This window comes from Botryllus schlosseri, chromosome 9, assembly GCF_051294905.1.
Source record: "Botryllus schlosseri isolate E-star chromosome 9, Bs_hap1, whole genome shotgun sequence".
Lineage (NCBI taxonomy): Eukaryota > Metazoa > Chordata > Ascidiacea > Stolidobranchia > Styelidae > Botryllus > Botryllus schlosseri.
Genome location: NC_137244.1, coordinates 27,616,263 through 27,635,510, shown reverse-complemented (window position 1 = coordinate 27,635,510; position 19,248 = coordinate 27,616,263). Strand labels below are relative to the sequence as shown.

General features: G+C 42.5%; 1 protein-coding gene and 1 long non-coding RNA gene across 2 annotated transcripts; one reads left to right on the top strand and one right to left on the bottom strand.

Moving 5' to 3' along the window:
* Positions 1-6,690: 6,690 nt before the first annotated feature.
* Positions 6,691-17,953, bottom strand: LOC145445906 (stress-induced-phosphoprotein 1-like). The gene is made up of 12 exons (XM_080324066.1): positions 17,785-17,953; positions 16,029-16,112; positions 15,835-15,966; positions 15,063-15,204; positions 14,330-14,471; positions 13,148-13,322; positions 11,199-11,428; positions 9,718-9,935; positions 8,906-9,067; positions 7,709-7,845; positions 7,377-7,516; positions 6,691-7,010 (listed from the first exon to the last, which is right to left on the bottom strand). Exons 1-12 carry the CDS (start codon positions 17,797-17,799, stop codon positions 6,938-6,940), a joined length of 1,650 nt encoding a protein of 549 aa, XP_080180192.1. The 5' UTR covers positions 17,800-17,953; the 3' UTR covers positions 6,691-6,937.
* Positions 16,853-17,337, top strand: LOC145445925 (uncharacterized). The gene is made up of 2 exons (XR_013917147.1): positions 16,853-16,970; positions 17,070-17,337. It is a non-coding gene; the product is annotated as an uncharacterized LOC145445925 (long non-coding RNA).
* Positions 17,954-19,248: the final 1,295 nt, after the last annotated feature.

Sequence of the window (19,248 nt, the reverse complement as noted above, 5' to 3'; positions counted from 1 at the left end):
GGATACATTGATGAGGGTCACCGAAGCGTGCAGCATTAACCGATCATTGATATATGTATTGATATATTGAAATGGTTGGTTGGTTTTTTAGCAATTTTTATCAGTTCAATACACCACAAAATGCGATACAATGAAAAGATAGAAATGTGTCGAAGCGACTTGGAGTAGTCTATGGAATCAGGTACCCACCTTGACCTAGGCGATGTAAAGAGGAGGCATGCACATTGAATGGCATGGACACTGAATGAAAGAAAATAGCATAGTATAGGGACAAGCAAGCGACAAGGGGTGGCATGTCATGGAAGGCGAGATCGATAGGTCAGGTCGAGTTCCGGTAATCTTGAAGATGGACTAGTGAAATATTGATAAAAGTCGACTCCAAGGCACACAAACGAAAGGAGTTCGTTAGGGTTGTTCAGAATTGACCGACTTTCAAAAAGTCTAGGTTTTCAGTCCGTTTCCCATGCCTTATACCTTAAAAACAAATTCTGGCAACTTTTTTTTGTAATTCATCCCCTCCATCCGTGAGCACATTGCCGTTTTCTCATGCACCTAAATATTTCTTGGGAATTAGGGGATTCCCCCGTTGTCAGTGACTCGACAGGAATGGCGTGTGTTCTCATTGACGTGACGCGTATGTTCTCTAGCGCTGATGAAGCGCTGAGCACGCTGTGAAACGGGGATCATTGATTAGTCAGGTGTCTTGCTGCTTTGTTGTTGATGGACTGTGTTTACGATTGACTTATCAGGCGGCGTTTTGACTCATGCTATTAGCGAGTTTAGCGCGTGATTAGTGAACATAGTATTATAGCAGTATACAACTATTTGATATAATAGACCTGATACTCTTTTCCTTTCTACTGGGATAGAAACAAAGCTTGCAAATGTCTATTCTAGTGACTGGGGAAAACCGGCAGTCGTTTGCTCTAAATTTTTTGTTATATCCCAAGATATCAATATCCTGGTATGAGTTTTTCCAATTTAGGAATAACTATCTTCGATAATCTCTAACGGGATCTAATCTGGCTACTCCTGTGCAAGTTATGCAGTATGTGTTCGACCTAAAACTCTAAAAGAACTGAGATGTTGGGTCAAGTGTAGAATACGGCCAGTGATCCCCATGACCATCACAGATCAATGTTTCACATGAACATGTCAAAACTCATAGTGCTTCACATGAACACGTCAAAATAAATTGTTTTTATTTTGCCTGTGGAGAGTCGGATATTAGGGTTGCCGGAGGTGGGACATTACGGTTGCCGGAGGTGGGATATTAGGATTGGGGGAGGTGGGATATTAGGGTTGGGGAAGGTGGAATATTAGGGTTGCCGGAGGTGGGATATTAGGGTTAGGGGAGGTGGGATGTTAGGGTTGCCGGAAATGGGATATTAGGGTTGCCGGAGGGGGGAGATTAGGGTTAGGGGTATGTTAGGGTTGGGCTATATTAGGGTAGCCGGAGGGGCTGGGGTTAGGCCATCCCAAGATTAAGGTTGGGGTGATGGATATAGATCTCCTAACCCTAATATCCCACCTCCCCCAATCCTAATATCCCCTTCCCCCAACATCCCACAACCGGCAACCCTAATATCCCACCTCCGGCCACCCTAATATTCCCCCTCCGGCAACCCTAATATCCCATCTCCGGCAACCCTAATATCCCACCTCCGGCAACCCTAATATCCCACCTTCCCCAACCCTAATATCCCATCTCCGGCAACCCTAATATCCCCCTCCCCCAACCCTAATATCCCACAATCGGCAACCCTAATATCCCACCTCCGGCAACCCTAATATCCCTCCTCCGGCAACCCTAATATCCCACCTCCGGCAACCCTAATATCCCACCTCCGGCAACCCTAATATTCCCAGCATCCCTGCTCCCCCAACCCTAATATCCCCTCCCCCAACCCTAATATCCCACCTCCGGCCACCCTAATATTCCATCTCCGGCAACCCTAATATCCCACCTCCGGCCACCCTAATATCCCACCTTCCCCAACCCTAATATCCCATCTCCGGCAACCCTAATATCCCCCTCCCCCAACCCTAATATCCCACCTCCCCCAATCCTAATATCCCCCTCCCCCAACCCTAATATCCCACAACCGGCAACCCTAATATCCCTCCTCCGGAGACCCTAATATCCCACCTCCGGCAACCCTAATATCCCACCTCCGGCAACCCTAATATTCCCAGCATCCCTGCTCCCCCAACCCTAATAGCCCCTCCGACAACCCTAATATCCGTCAGTCCGTCACGCACGCCACAGGAAAGAAAAACGATTTATTTTGATGTGTTCATGGGAAGCATTTGTTGGTGTAATGTGAAACAATGATCTGTGATGGTCATGGGGATCACTGGCCGTATTCTACACTTGACCCGAGATGTTTTCCACTATTCTTTGTTGCTTGACTGAGTTTATGTATATCTGTTTTTCTAGGATTAGCTGTAGTGTGAAATGTCTGAAAAAAAGAAAATCGTCATCTAGTGCAGCAGTACCGAAGAAAACTAGAAGAACACGATCGCAGACACAGCATTTCTTAGTTGGGCCATCTGAGGAAGCCATTACGGGATCGAAGTTGCCCACTCTGAGGCAAGTTATGCAATATGTGCTACACCTGAGAGAGCATTCATTTTTAAAAAATGAACCAGTCAAGTCACACATCCAGATCGCAGTAGATGAAGTGATCGGTTTTTGTTTACTTGCTGGCATAAAGACTATCACAAAAGTCAATGCCACTAAAAGATTGGAAACAGTATGGAAACAATGGCTGCCACTGAAGAAAACTGCAGTATTTATCAAAAAAACAAAGCGACTTTGAAGCCAAACTGAGTAAGCTATGGGATATAGGAGCACCTGACGCGATAGCGACAATTGAAGCAAGTGGACTTCTTTCTGACGATAAAAAACGTGAAGACATAGCATTTTATCAGGATCAAAGGGGTCCGAGATTAGCAAAGATCGGTGGCAAAGATAAAGTGTTGAAAGCGAAAATCATGCAACAAAAGAGACGGATCATGAGTGCAAGAGAGTCTGCACCGGCATCAAGTAGCGAAGGTGAATTTACAGAAAGCTCATCTATATCTTCACAGGTAGCTGACACTTCTCACAGCACTGATTTTGAACTTGCACAGTCGACATCTGGTCATTCCGCTAAATTTGTGACTCTAAAAGCTCCTGTAAACCTATTCAGCGACGAAGACCTATGCCAGGCTTTTGATCGCTTGAAAGTCAGTGATAATGCCGCTACCATGATAACTGCAGCACTGATTAAAGCTTGTGATGGCAACCCTAATGACTTCCATCTTTCAAGATCTGGGACCTATCGACGACGCATTGCAAATCGTTTGAAAATTTCCGAATCTATCTTTGAAAAAATATCCACCAATCCACCAGAGCACATTGCATTGCACTGGGATGGAAAGCTCACTAAGAGTCGTCTAGGATATCAATTTGAGGCCTTGGCAGAGAGAGATATGGTATTCTTTTTCGCCTGCACCATCGAGATGCTTTGACGACGGAGATGCGATACGGCCTTTATAGTAAGGTCATCTAGTCTGCACCCCCGGTTTTTCCTCCTCCATGCTATCCGTGATTGCTGAGCGCCTAGCAGGATAGCCGCGGATACCAGTTTTCGAGTCTTTGGTCTGACCCGGCCGGGGATCGAACCCACGACCTACCGATCGAGAAGCCGGACGCACAACCATTACACTATCTCGCTTGGCAGTGCTCGCATCGTCTGCGTATTCCGGCGCATTGAAAGGGAAACCTCTTGGCATTCAAACTCTGGAAAGTGCTACAGGAAGAGCACAGGCTGATGCATCATTTGAACTGCTGGAACTTTGGAATTTAACAAAATCTGTTAGAGCTCTTGTGTTTGACACAACATCCTCAAACACTGGTAAAAACAAAGGTGCGGTTCCGTTAATTCAAGAATTGATTAACAGGAAAGTTCTCTACAATGCCTGTCGCCATCATATTTATGAACTGGTCATTCGAGAGGTTGGAAGTGTTTGTTTGGACCGACAACCACAGGCCCTGAAAACACGGATTTTAATACCTTCAAGAAGAAGTGGAAACATATTGATGAATCAAGAAGCTATAAAACGCCGAAGTTTATTGAAGGCACCTGGTTGGCGATGAAAATTGATGAAGCAAAGCAAGAAATAATTCCACTGATGAAACCCAATGATGGAAAGCAGAAAGAGATGACTACAGAGAATGTGCAACAGGCACCTTGGCGATTTTGGATGACAAATATGTTGATCATCGTTTTCGCAAGCCTGGTGCTACTCATAGCGCTAGATGGATGAGTCAAGTCCTGTACTGTCAAAAAATGTTCATGTGGAGTGAGCAAATGGACTATTCTGAAGAGTTCATTGAAAAGTTGGAACGAATCAATACATTCATTGCTTTGTTTTGTGTTCCAGCTTGGTTGAAAACTGGTATTGCATGTGACGCACCTTGGAATGATCTCAAATTCCTTCATGACATGAAAAACTTTTCATTATGCGATCTCACTGTTGCTGATGTGGCATACAAGAAATTGCGAAAACATCATTGGTATCTAACTGAGGAAATGGTGGTATTTACCATGTTCTCGGCTAATCCAAAGAATCCTGACAAACTGAAGGAAGCGATGGCTGCTAAATTGCTGAAAATGCCAATCCCTGAAAAATTTCGCAGAGGTATGCCTCTCAATCTGATCTCTGACTCTGAGTCAATGAGTATGGTCGATTTGATTGGGCCAGAATCGTGGTTTCTATTTGATGCTATACATGTGGAACATGATTGGTTGAGTCTTCCAGTTTCGGAATGGCATACTGATCCGGATTTCGTGACTGCTCAAGAATTTGTGAATACTGTTGAAGTAGTTAATGATGCAGCAGAGCGTATGGTAAAATTGAATACCGACTATGCTGCGTTCATAACGGATGACAAAAAACAGCGAGCGAGCCTCCTACAAGCTGTGGAAGATCACCGGAACAGATATGCAGATTTCTCGAAAGCAACCATTTCATCCACCTGATTTATGTAATATTTTGCCAAGTTGATCTCGTTCTTTACCTTATTTTTTCGTTTCCTGTGATGTTTATTATGTGGCTATGAGTGGATGTTACATTTACAGTTGTATTCTTGCACATAGGATCCAGGAAATTGATGAACAGTGCCGGGTAGGTTTGCGGGGTGTAGGATATGTGATCCAACAAAATGACTATCAGTTTTAGGTAGTTTTGAGCAGTTCTAAGGCAGTGTGAGACATGGAAATGATATCCTGAACTAGGAATGCCTTATATAGTGGGGTTTTGTAGCACTCCAAACCGCAACAGCTGCATAAATCCATGTTATATGTCACTTTAACTAGGCTAGGTAAATTCGTGACACTCAGATTTTAGGGGAATCCCCTATTTTCAGCTGCTATTCTTCCAGCTCAATGTGCACACTGCACACGGATGCAGGGGACGAGTTACAAAAAAAAGTTGCCAGAATTTGTTTTTAAGGTATAAGGCATGGGAAACGGACTGAAAACCTAGACTTTTTGAAAGTCGGTCAATTCTGAACAACCCTAGAGTTCGTGTACCACCTGAAAATAGTACATTGAACGCTATCTCGTTTGAAATTTCATGCTGGTGACGTCAATTTTGTGATACGATTGTTGATATACAATGTTCTCTGCTAGTTGCTGACGATACCCCTGACGAGTGTCAGCCGAAAATATTCGGGTTTATTTCAATATGAATATACATTGAAGTTCTGTACCTCCAAGAAGCTCTGCAAATGAAAGTGTGAACAGCAGGATATCTGGGCGGTAGTCATATATTCAGTTAAGCCTACAGTATCATGAATAGCATGCACAAAAACGCTACCAACCTAGCACATGACTCCTATTGTCTCAACAGCCCGACACACCGTGTATTTGGAATCTCAACTGAAGCGGCTATCAACGTGACCTTGAACCTCAAAGGAACTCGACTTCATCTGAGCGAATGCTATATTAGTCCATCCTCAAGATTACCAGACCACGACTGACCTATCGATCTCGCCTTCCATGACATGCCACCCCATTTCTTGCTGCTTGCCTTTTTCCATACTAACTTCTTTACTTTTCACTCAGTGTGCAATGTGCATGCCTCCTCGCTTTACATCGCCTAGGCCAAGGTGGGTGTCTGATTCGATAGACTACTCCAAGTCGCTTCGGCACCTTCCTATCTTTTCATTGTATCGCATTGTTGTGGTGTATTGAACCGATAAAATTGCCAATAAACCAATGGTGATGATGATGCTAGTCAGCCAGCAAGATTACCGGACGTCGATCTTGCATATCAATCTTGCCTACCGACATTCATTTTCATCCGTATCCGGTCAATGACGAAAATGCAATATATGCATCCAGGCATGTTATGCATACGAACAGGTCGTGTGTGTGTCACGGCGTTGCCACATTCGGCATCGATTCTCAGGTATAAATTTCTCGACATCGTCCGTCCCAGTACGCTAGATTCTCGGTAATAGTATGGAACCATTTTCATCCCTTCTGTATTTCCTTACAGTATGGATGGTTCCTCTGTACATCGCTTATACGTCAGGTGGGTGGGTGTCTCCTGTCTGGTTTCAAATACTACCCCAAGTCGCTTCGACACCTTCCATCTTACTGGGACCTCTAACAACTCGAATTCATCCGTAGCAAACAATGGACAGAAACTACTTTATTTCTGACAGTTTGACAACCAATTACAAAACGTCGACTGCAAAAGTACAAGATATAACGCGAAAACCGTTGTTTCGTCACAAGGCTGGGTAAAACAAAGTCGCGGTAGAGAGTTTGAGTCTTTTCCGAGAGACGGCGGACATTTGGACTGAAGCGCTCGGAAAACGTATCACTAGTGAGGGGTCCTGAACAACAGCAAGAATCGAAACCCAGCCACAATCGACGCTTCATCGAATAGACAGGAGACCGACGTCCATTAATTTCTGAATTCTCTTCGCTATTTCCGGATTCTTCAAGTGACTGGAAAAGAAGAACGTTGAAATGACGTAACTCACAGCACCGTTAGGGCACAAATATTACAACGCTCGATTCGTAATTCTTAATATGAGTATTTTTTCAAATGATTCGAGTATGGTAGTGGGAGACGATATTTTCGAGTAAATGATATCCTCCTTGCCACTAAAAATAATTTATCAACAAAATTATATTATCGATACTATTTTCCACTGTGGAAAGCTTGAAACCTCGATTTAGCGTATCACAGGTTACAAAACAAGCATTACAAAGCTATGGACGTTAGTGGAAATGAGTTATCTGTGAAGTGGCAATCAACACACAGCATTGTCACCAAGTGCAATGAAATAGGCCCTAGCCAGAGCGACGTACTCTCTTAAAGCTTTGGGGTCTTGTTGCATCTGCTCGAGAATCATTTTCATAGCTGGATCCGACATGATTTCTTGGACTTCGGGATCGGCCATTGCCCTCCGACGAACCGCCTCTGGGTCGTTGCGGTTTTGCAGATCAGACTGAAATGTAGGGGTGGTCAGAAATGAAAAATTACACAAATACAATGCTTCCACTTAGAAACTGTGGAAGGCACAGAACTATACAATACACAATTGAAGACCACATCGATAATAAAATAACGAAATGTTTTCACCTGACACTCGTCCAATTATCAGCAAATAATAGAAAATTGAAGTGCCGCATCAGCTTACGTTTAAACATCGGAAATACCCATCCGACGCCTCCTTTGCGTTTGGGTCGAGATCGAGGGCTTTCTGATAAGCGCTCATGGCCTTGGTCATGTCTTTCATGGCTTCCAAAGCGGCGCCCTTTCGAATGTGGCCTTTCACTGCAAATATGGAAAATATTTCAAGTTTGACACAAGCACTGGACAAGGTTCATAACGAAGTCGCAACTCTCTGCTTTTACAGTTTTGACCCGAGTCAAGTGGAGTGATTCTCAATTCGCCACCGAGTCAAGTCCAAATCTAAGTCGGCAGAATTGGACAACTCAAAAATTTCAGCTCATCCAAATTGGATTAGAATGTTAATCGCAAAAACTTGGAAACTGAATTCAATTCTGAATTTGAAAGAAAATGCAGCTAAAAACAAGTTCATATCAAATCTCCGAGTTGGTCCTCGTAATCATGAGCATAGCAAATGTATGTACACAAAGCTTGACTTGTTTTACACAGTTCTCTTGCGACATTTTCAGGAAAACTAGATTTGATTACAGGCAATTCCTTTCCCTCAAACTAGTCTTACTACACAACAGAAATTATCAAGTCAGATATCCAGATTGTCTCTTTGAGCCATCGTGTTCATTGGTCAGTTTCGACTTCAATTCAGGCTCAACCCACTTATTCGAAGTCTGTTTGGTTGATATCGAATGCCTCGCATTCGTTACATACTTAATTTCTCACTCTGGTAAATTTACTATAACAGGTTACAACGAGGTGCTTGTCTTGACTGTTTGATCTCACGTGCATCTGTCGAGCCGAAACACAAAGTCACTCAAATCGAGTCAAGTTCTTTTCAGTATAAAAAATGAATTGAGTCGACCCGTTTTCCATATTCAAAAAATGCCTGCAGTCTAGGAACCAAAAAATTGTGACGAGAGTCTAGCTACTTTTCGTATCCAAAATAATGAGGAGTTCGGTTAACTTCCGTATTTTATACGAATCACCCAAGTCGAGTCTGGTAATTTTCCAACTTCATTATAATGACTCAAAGCAAGTCGTTTTTTGTATTTAAAAAATGCCTCGAATCAAGTCAAGTCGCCAAAAAATCATGACTTGAATCGAGTCATTTTCTATCATTTTAAAGAATCACTCGAGTCACCAAAAATATCGCGACTTGAGTCATTACAGCCCTGCACGGTAGCAACAATCGCAGACAGATCACAATTACCGAAGCTCTCATCTTTTTTGATGCATTCCTCGCTGTCTTTGAGCGCCAAGCTGAATTCCATCAGCTTCATGTAGGCGGCCGCGCGATTCGAGTAGATTTTCGCGTCGTCTGGGTTACGTTTGATTGCCTCTGTGTATCTTTTCACTGCGTCTGGGAATTTGCCTGAGAAAGATGTTTCAACCGCGTCAATTTATTAAAAGTCAAGAGTGGTGCAGGTATTTACAAACTAGGCTATTAATCTAGGTGGTAGACAGCAACAATCCACAGGTTTTTCGAGTACTTTCATTCTTCACTGCGAGTTTTGAAAAGTGACCTAGTTCTAGTTCTACCTGTCGTCATTTGGCGTTTAGCGTGATCCCGGCGTTCTGATGTGTAATGTTCTTGCGGCAATTACTACCTCAGAATCCTCTCTACTAGCAGTAGCGTAGCCGGAGGTGGGTTATGGGGTATGAAACCCCTCCCGATTCAAATTTGAAATCCTGCCCTTCTGAAATGCCGATTCTGTCTACAGTATTTCTCAGGTCAGTTGCAAATTAAGTAATTTGTATTGTCAGTTTTAGTTAGCTGTGTTGTGGTCAGTTAGTTGTGGGTTGATTTTAGTTCTAATGTCGAGTTTTGAAAAGCAATTAGTTTTAGTTTCGAGTTTGAAAAAGTGTGTAGTTTTAGTTGTAGTTGGGCATTTTGAAAAGTGACTTAGGTTCAGTTTTAGTTGCACAATCCAGCAGTTTGCACAAGACTTCGTGTCTCTATGTCAAAGGAGGTCGATGTTTCTATGTCAAAGGAGGTCGGAAGCCCATTTCTACAAGGCCTACCGTTCTGAAACGCTTTGTTGCCTTCATTCTTCTCTTCCTGGGCAATCTCCGGGTTGATGTACGCCAGACGTTCCGCTTCCTTTACCGCTTTCTGACACTGATGGAGTTTTTCCAGAGTGTCTTTCGTTCTGTGTTCCGTCAGCGATTTGTTGAAATACTTGATCGCTTCCGGATAATCCTGCTCTTTCGTATACGAACTTCCGATTCGTGCAAATGCTCTGACCGAGGCAAACAGAGGTAATATTCGTCAAAAGATACAACAAAATAGGTAATATAGATGTAGAGTTGCCAACATCAAGTACCGGGTTGATTTGATTCTGAATCGAGTATTGGAGCATCACTTGCGACGACACCATAGCAGTGTGAACAATGAGGAAAGTTCAAATTTACACCTTTTATATAACCACAAAAATATAAAGCCACTTCTAAATCACACTGAAGATTATTTTGTAGATCTAATGGCAGAAGCCAAGTTATTGGCGTTGAAATTGTTGCATTCAAAATAATAGTATCCACGGTGAGTAGTTCTATAATTAATAGGTTCCCACCAAAAATAGTATTTTTTTCAAATCCGAAATTTTGAACACCGATAACTTCGCTTTTACCAATCGGAATTGAACCAAATTAGCTATATATCGTTTTTAGCTTTCAATACAATATCCATTGTAAAATAATATTTATTGAACTCGAAGACTTTTCAGGTGCCTCTTTTCAAGAGTTAACGGAAGCCCATTAGTTTCCCATTAGTTCATGTGTTTCGTGTGTATAACTGTTTATTTATGAATTGCGTTGCTACTATAGTACCGTATGTCCGAGTACTTCATAGTTTGTTATTGTTGCCATTGTTACGATGCGAATTTCATGGTCTGTGATTTTGATTGTTACGTCATACTTTGCCTTTTTGGTTTTGCTTTTAAATCTGTTTAAATCCCTTTAGTGTGCCGTTAACTCTTGAAAAGAGGCACCCGAAAAGTCTTCGAGTTCAATAAATATTATTTAAATATTATTGTATTGAAAGCTATATTCAAGTTCTGTACCACGAACCAGCTATATCGTTTTTAATACAACTTACCAGTTTCATGGGGTTTCCAGCAAAATTAATTCATTATTTGTTATATCAAAAATATTCTATAGCTTTGCTTCTATAGGTTACAACGAAATTTGATGTGAAGTGATTTTTTAGCCAACCTAACAGCTGTATAGTATAGCCAGTAAAATTCAAAGAAAAAACTAATTTTTAAACAACCTCAATAAGTAATACAGTTTCTGCATAAGCAGAGAGGAGAAAGGAGAAAAAACTGATTAGGAAAATTACATAAAAATGAAACTGGATTGGACTAATGCAGATAACATATCATACAGAATGCAATAACGCGACTCGCCGAGCACCGATGATAAATGAAGACAATCAATACATACAAACAAACAATGAGAAATTCTACATCTATCAAAGACAAAGTAAGTATAGAGCAGCAACTCACTTGGCAACAAGTTTATAATCGGCTTGCTGCTCTCTCCCGATATCGACGGCTTTCAAGCAAGTTTCCCGGCACTTCTCGAAGTCACCCTGCTCGAAGTAGACGGCGGCCTTGTTGGTGTAGAACGTGATGTTGGTTTCGTCGAGAGATATCGCGCGGTCGTAATGTTCGATCGCCTTCTCGAATTCCTTCTTCTTGTAAAACTGGTTTCCGAGCTCCTTCTCCGACAGAGACTGAAACCGCAGTTGGACGATTGGAATCATAGCTACAGTTTTGTACAAGTCAGACTAGAATCAGAATGATAGCCAGGCGCCTAGCCAGCCGAAAAATAAGGAGGGGGTTTTAAAATGAAAGGTCGGGCAGGCGCGTAGCCAGCCGATAAATAAGGAAGGGGTTTTAAAATAGAAGGGCGGGGTTTCGATGTTTTGCGAATTTACTTAATATAGTATATTAAGTATATATATAATATAATTCATTAGGTTTAAGTACATGCGTAAATGACGATTATACATTATACAATCTCCTCGTGTTCGCGATTATACGCGTTTGATAAGCTTGTCGACGAGTCCGGAAGTACCGTTAATTAGCGACTCCCTGATCTGTCGTCAACAATTAAATACCTGCGCTTACCAAAGCGTCGAACAATTAAATACGCGCGCTCATCAACGCAGCCTCGTCGACTATTTGCGCAAGTCGAAATGTCCGAGATTTTTGGGAATATGTGCCATAATGACGCCGATTTCAGGTGCTTCAAACCTGTCCTATTTTATAACTCAAGTCGATACACATTAGGGTTGTCCAACCCCCGAAACCCCCCCTCTGGCTACGCGCCTGAGGTCGGGGTTTCGATTTTTTGCGAATTTACTAATATAGCATCAATGCATTAGGGTTAAGTGCATGCGTAAATGACGATTATACAATCTCTTCCTGTTGACGATTATACGCGCATGATAAGCTTCGACGATTCCGGAAGTGCTGTTAATTAGCGACGCCCTGATCTGTTGTGAATGATTAAATACCCGCGCTTATCAACGCGTCGAACAATTAAATACGCGCAGCTTATCAACGAGTCTTGCGTAGCGACGATTTGCGCAAGTCAAAATGTCCAAGTTTTTCTGGAATATGTGCTATAATGATGCCGATTTCAGGTGCTTCAAACCTGTCCTCTTTTATAAGTCAAGCCTTGACACACAGCTTCTGATGGTTATGTTCAAGAATTAGCGGAGATCAATTACGCATGTACGCAAGCGTCGCAGACATGTTTGCGGACGTTCGATGTCATTCAGTTTCGCGATGTCACCCTTTAATCACAATTGCTAATCAGCATGTACTTAACGGCATTGTCTCCAAGCCATCGAGAGATAGGAGCCAAACCATGCTCGGCCCGATACACGATAGTTAGGCTAGCGATGATATATCTTCCGTATTGGGCATATTGCAGATGCGATTGTGTATGCCAACCGATGATATCGTGCGCACCGGGCCTATTACAGATGCGATTCGTCAAGCCAGCGGAACTAGGCTTGTTGGAGACGTGATAAATCAGGCATTGATTGCCGGCAATCATCGTATTACATTGTGCAGACGAATCTCTTAATTGGAAAATCGCCTCCTGCCAATTGAATTGCAACAGGGTATTAGCGTCTGAACGGTCATTTCAAAAGCACGGGGTTTCGCGTTCAAGGAGGGGGTGTCACGCTTCAAAAGGTGGGGGGTTGCGACCCAAAAAACCCCCCTCTGGCTACGCGCCTGATGATAGCTACTGTTTTTCCAAAATATATGACAATTAGAATGATAGGTACACTGCTAAAGTTTTTCCAAATTTGATTGAAATTAAAATAAGAACAGAAATATTTCACAAATTAGATTAGAATCACATTACCGGAATTTATCTCTCATTAGTCCAATCACACAACTAGAATTATCAAGACGTACAAAGATCTGCATCCAACCTTTTTTATGTCTTCCGATTCTTCCGTCTCCATGGTCTCCTCCGGTTTCGGCTGCTCGGCGGGTTTGGACTGGGGGCTCGGACGGGGCGGCGTTGGGCTGTCCCCGGACATTGCTGTCAGATCGATACCCAGGATCACCCCCAGAGACTCTTGCATTCTTGGGTCTTGAAGAAACCTGGACAGCATCGAATAAAAATGGAGCTTATCATATGCAGAGTTGATCATTAAGGCTGCGCAGTATGATTCTAGTCGAACAGCGAGAGATGATTTCTTCGAGTATTGAAATCATACGCTCCTTGTGACAGTATTGAAGCCTTGAAACCTAGATTTGTGGTATTGCAACATGCAAAACATGTACTACAAAGCTACACACATTACTGGAAATAACATATCTGAAAGGCCGTGATCGACCAACAGTATTGCTACAAAGCGCAATGAAATAGGTCCTGTATGGTCGAAAAAGACCAAATATCCTTCAATGCGATGTAGAAGTGGTGTTATATTCTTTTTGGTCACATGAAAAGTACACGTTTAAACTTTCCACATCGTTCATCCACATCGTTCATACTCTTGTGCCTTGATATCAGGGTTGTAACGACTCGAATCGCTATTACATGAGGACTCGACTCAAGTCAATTTCTCGAGTCAATCCGTGTATTGACTCGAGTCATTGCGCTCGACTAGGACCAAGTCATATGACTTGAGACTTAGACGACCATGTACGACATTTCATTGTAATTTTGAAGAATAGTTAAGTAACCAGACTAATGGCATTTCGTCTATTGGTACTGGTATTTGTGCATGCGACCAGAAACTGTTAGAAGGAAAATAATTCTATTATTAATGCGAACCATTCGATATCAACGATTAGAGTTATAAAAAGTGGGTTTACCAAGACTTTAACTGGAAACGGAGCAGTCAATACAATGACTTGGAGTCGGACTCGCGTCATATTACCACGACTCGGACTTGACCCTAAGCTTGACTTGGACCCGGACTTGACTCTGTGGTGAATTGAAAATGACTTAACTTGACTGGAGTCAAAACTATAAAAGTCAGATTGACTAGTGACTCGGAGTCTTGTGACCCGGTTACAACCCTGCTTGATAATGAGCGATACCCAGTTCCCTTCGAATTACTCGGGTAATCGGTCTAGTCCAGCGCTCGTAATAATCTACTCACATTGTTAGTGAATTAGGGTCGGCTTGCATCTGCTTCAGCATCGCCATGTAAGAAGGATCTTTCAAGTACGCAGCGGTTTTGGGGTTTGCTTGTAATCGAGGTAGGATGGCGTCGAGATTTCCAAAGGGATTTCGCATTTTCCCTGAAAATCACAAATTTCAGCAAAGACATCCACAGATAATCATACCGTACCGTATTATATTGGTATGCGCATAATCACTGCACATTCTCCTACACAAAACTTATCTTCATTTTTATCCACGCATATTCCGTCTAATCCAAAAATTTTCCAAATATCTGGCAAGGTCATGTTACTTCACACCTGCTGCAATTCCGAAAATCGTATATGATCGATTTTTACAAATATATTCTATATATAATTCTACATCATTTCCTAAAAACAATATCACAATTTCTCAGCATACATGTTCTGAATGGCTGCTCTATCAGTATGTATATAGTTCTACTGAATAGTATATTCATATTGAAATGAAACCGAATATTTTCGGCTGACACTCGTCAGGAGTAATCGTCAGCAACTAGTATAGTAGATTACCCCGGACGAGTGTCAATCAAAAATATTTGGGTTCAATTTAACATGAACATACTATTGCATACTGAAGTTCTGTACCTCCGAGAAGCTGTTCGTATATAGTTCTATGTATCAAGCTATAATTTGCAGCAGATAGTCTTGCACGCGGAGACTGACTGACATCTCTCTAAAGACGCCAACCTCCTAATCGTTCTTCACATTCTTTCAATCCGCCCTTCAGTTGTTCGTTGTTCGCGTCCAGCTTCAGACCTTCTTCAAAAACGGCCTTGGCCTCTGCGTGGCGTCCCAGAAATTGTAGAGCTGACCCTTTGCGCGAATAACCCTGACAAAACACAAATTTATTTCATGGAGCATTAGGTAGGCATTAGGGGTACACAATCTGTGGGCCACGAAGCTTTTTTCAGGGGTTTAATATTCTAAAAGCGGTCAGCAGTGTGAAAAAGGCTGGACCAAGTTCCGAGTCACGAGTCAATCTTACTTTTACAGTTCTGGCTCGACTCGAGTCATTTCCCATTCACCGCCGAGTCAAGTCTAAGTCAGGGACAACGGGTCAAGTCTGAGTCTTCATTAACACTCGAGTCCGAGTTCAAGTCATTGCGTTTACTGACCATTTTCGAGTTGAACTCGCTTATGTTAAACTTTTGGGTGATATCGAAGGTCTCGCATTCATAATATGCTCATTTTTCCAACTTTAACTTGTTTATTCAAACATGAAAGTTTCTGGGCCGATTTTTCATACATCGGTCGTGATATGAGACTCGAATAAAACCCTATAGAATGTGTCGATTCGAGCGCAATACCTCAAGTAGGCCTACAAGCGAAGTCACTACGCAAATCGACTATGGTCAACGAAATATTACGACTCGAGTCTAGACTTGCTAAAACCTCGGGTGGGGAGACTCTGTGTTCAGTAATATACAAGGCAAGCAGAAAAGACCGACATGAAACTCACCTTTGGCCATGATGGTTGCAACTCAACAACTTTGTTGGCGTCAAGCAGGGCCAAATCGTAATCTCGGTTTTTTGCATGAGCCGCGGAACGATTGCTGTACAGGATGTGATTGGACTGGTCCAGCTCGATTCCCTGTTAAGAGACGTTGAACCATTTTAGATGTCCAAGAGTAAGAATGGAACGAAGATTGTTACCTCAGAATATGCAGCAATCGCTTCGGCGAGTTTTCCAGCTGTTAGGAGAGAATTTCCTTTCGTTTTACACTCGTTGGCTTTCTCCTGAGAAATTACATTTAGGGTTTAGTCTAACATTGGGAACACGATCTGGAATATCTCCATCGTTGTGGATTTTGAAAAGTGCATGAGTATTTCAAATCCGAATGCCCGTCCTGTTAATATGCCGATTTACATCTCCAATTTTTTTTGGATCATTTGCAATCTGGAATTCACTAACCTGTATTAGTTAGTTCTGTTATATTTAATTGTCAGTAGCGGATTTTTAATAGGGTTGTTAGTTCTTCTTCCAGCTACAAGTATTGAGAGATTAGTAGTTTTAGTCTAGTTCGAGTGGACACTTTGAATATCCATGAGTAGTTTGAACAAGTCTGCTGATAGCAATGGACAAGGTGGTGGTTAGTACTGGCACAGGCTTTCCCTTAGCTAAGAATATTTGGCGCTTCTTCGTTATACGATCATGACAAGCCAGTGTTCCCCCATGACACCAACAAATGTTTCCCATGAACACGAACAAAAATTTATAAACGCCAAAATAAATTGTTTTTTTGTGTCTTTGTAGAGACGGATATTTGGGTGGGGGGTATTAGGGTTGGGGAAAGGGGGATTGGATGCGGGTTAGGGCCAAGGTTGGGGTAGGGTATCCCAAGATTAGGGTTGGGGGAAAGGGGGATTGGATGCGGGTTAGGGCCAGGTTGGGGTAGGTTATCTCAAGATTAGGGTTGGGGTAAGGGGGGATATTAGGGTTGGGGGAGAGGGGGATGTTAGGGTTAGGAGGGTTAGGTTAGGGTTATGATTAGGGTTAGGGGAGGTGGGATATTAGGGTTAGGGGAGGTGGAATATTAGGGTTAGGGGAGGTGGGATATTAGGGTTAGGGGAGGTGGAATATTAGGGTTAGGGGAGGTGGGATATTAGGGTTAGGGGTTAGGATTAGGGGAAGTGGGATATTAGGGTTAGGGGAGATATTAGGGTTAGGTTAGGGTTATGATTAGGGTTAGGGAGGTGGGATATCATGTCCCTAACCCTCTTCTCCAACCCTAATATCACCCCTCTCCCCAACCCTAACATCCCCCTCTCTCCCGCCTCCCCTAACATCACCCTCTCCCTCAACCCTAATATTCCCGTCCCCTAATATCCCACCTCCCCTAATCATAACCCTAACCTAACCCCTAACCCTAATATCCCACCTCCCCTAACCCTAATATTCCCGTCCCCTAACCCTAATATCCCACCTCCCCTAATCCTAATCCTAACCCTAATATCCCCCTCACGTAACCCTACCCCACCCCCACCCAAATATCCGTCCCTACAAAGACACAAAAAAACAATTTATTTTGACGTTTATAAATTTTTGTTCGTGTTCATGGGAAACATTTGTTGGTGTCATGGGGGAACACTGGCTTGTCATGATCGTATAACGAAGAAGCGCCGAATATTTATCCATTATATTTGCATTTCCGTGAGATATGGATATGGTGCACTGTGGATCGGATATCCCATACTGGAATCTCGGTACGTTTTGCCTGATATATCAGGTGAGCAGCAATGATTCTCGAAGTTAAAGTAATTTAATAAAAAATGAAACTTGAGTGTGAGCGCAGGATACCGATTCCATGCAGTCGGATAGCAATGGGAGGCAGCCCGTTCGAATGCAAAGCAACGATTCGTGATGTTACCGCACGCCGCATACATTTCTCATGACAATAAAAGCACTTACCTTGTTATCTGCCATGTTTATCAGTTAACAGAACGCGCAAGATTGATCTGCGACAACGCTATTACACTTTCCAGTACTTTTCGTCGAATCTACGACTGTTGCAATTTGCAAACTGACTTCGATCGGTTCGAGAAAATTCGGCGATCGGGTCCGAAAAATGAAAGCAAAATATTTGGAACCGGATTCACACATGTGTTACGCTTGATTGCATCGGCATCATTCTCGAACTTCATCTCGAAAAATTCACAGATCTGAATCAAAATGTAATGCACATTAACGCAACGGACATAAATCCGACGACAATAACACGAAAAATTCTCCAGCATCACAATACGATTTGCGATATAACAAGTCGCTACTGAAGAGATTCGGTGTCCTAAACATAAAAGATATGCGGAAGCAAGTTTACGTATCAGTTCCATCATCATTGGTTTATTAGCAATTTTATCAGTTCAATACACCACAAAAAATGCGATACCTTCCAATGCGGTCATTGCCCCGAATATTTCAATGACTTCTTTACCTCGTAATCAAAAGCGCACCAGTACAACACACACGCGTCCACGTCGTCCAAATATCATATGATCGACTGAAAAGATCATCGCTCAATCAAATATGCCGGACCTGATGTGTGGAACATTATCCCGCCGGTCATCCGACAGTCAACGAGCATGTCCACTTTCAAGGTGAAATACGGGCAATTACGACTAAATGAAGACTTGTCCACCCTTAGGATTACCGGACCACTACCTGACCTATCGATCTCGCCTTCCATGACATGCCACCCCATTTCTTGTCGCTTGCTTTTTTCTATACTATCTTCTTTACTTTTCATTCAGTGTGCCTGTCTCCTCTTTACATCGCCTAGGCCAGGTTTGGTACCTGATTACATATAATACTCCAAGTCGCTTCGACACCTTCCTATCTTTTCACTGTATCGCATTTTTGTGGTGTATTGAACTGATAAAAATTGCTAATAAACCAATGATGATGATGGCGATCTCGTTTCGACACCTTCCTATCTTTTCATTGCGACGCAGTTTTGTGGAGTTTCGAAACGATGAAAATATTAATAAACTGGTACTGACATGCCATCTCATTTTTTCGCTTGTCCTCTTTTATTTTACACTCTGGAACTGTCTCATTAAGTCGCTTGAATCAAAATTATCGCAGAGGGGATGTGGTTTGTTCTGATGCCTCAGACCCTGTCGCTGTGGATTCAGCTGATTCTTTATAGATCATTTTCCAATCAAAGTTGCAACACGGGATTCTGTCTGATACACCGATATATCGTAGCGTTGGAATATTGAAAGTGGAAGACGTTTTCAAATTTGAGGTAATGAAATTCATGCATAGCTATCATCAGGGTGAACTGCCACTATATTTTGATAATCTGTTCAAGATACCTTCAGATACCGACCAACATCATACCAGATTTTCTTCTAACTTGTCTCTGTCTGTGCA

What these genes read in the sequence shown, in the direction of transcription:
- LOC145445906 (XM_080324066.1), bottom strand. An exon ending in TGCAACCATCATGGCCAAAG is followed by an intron (nt 15,205 to 15,834) that starts GTGAGTTTCATG and finishes GTGTTTTGTCAG; the next exon opens with GGTTATTCGCGCAAAGGGTC. An exon ending in ATGTGAAGAACGATTAGGAG is followed by an intron (nt 14,472 to 15,062) that starts GTTGGCGTCTTT and finishes TGTGATTTTCAG; the next exon opens with GGAAAATGCGAAATCCCTTT.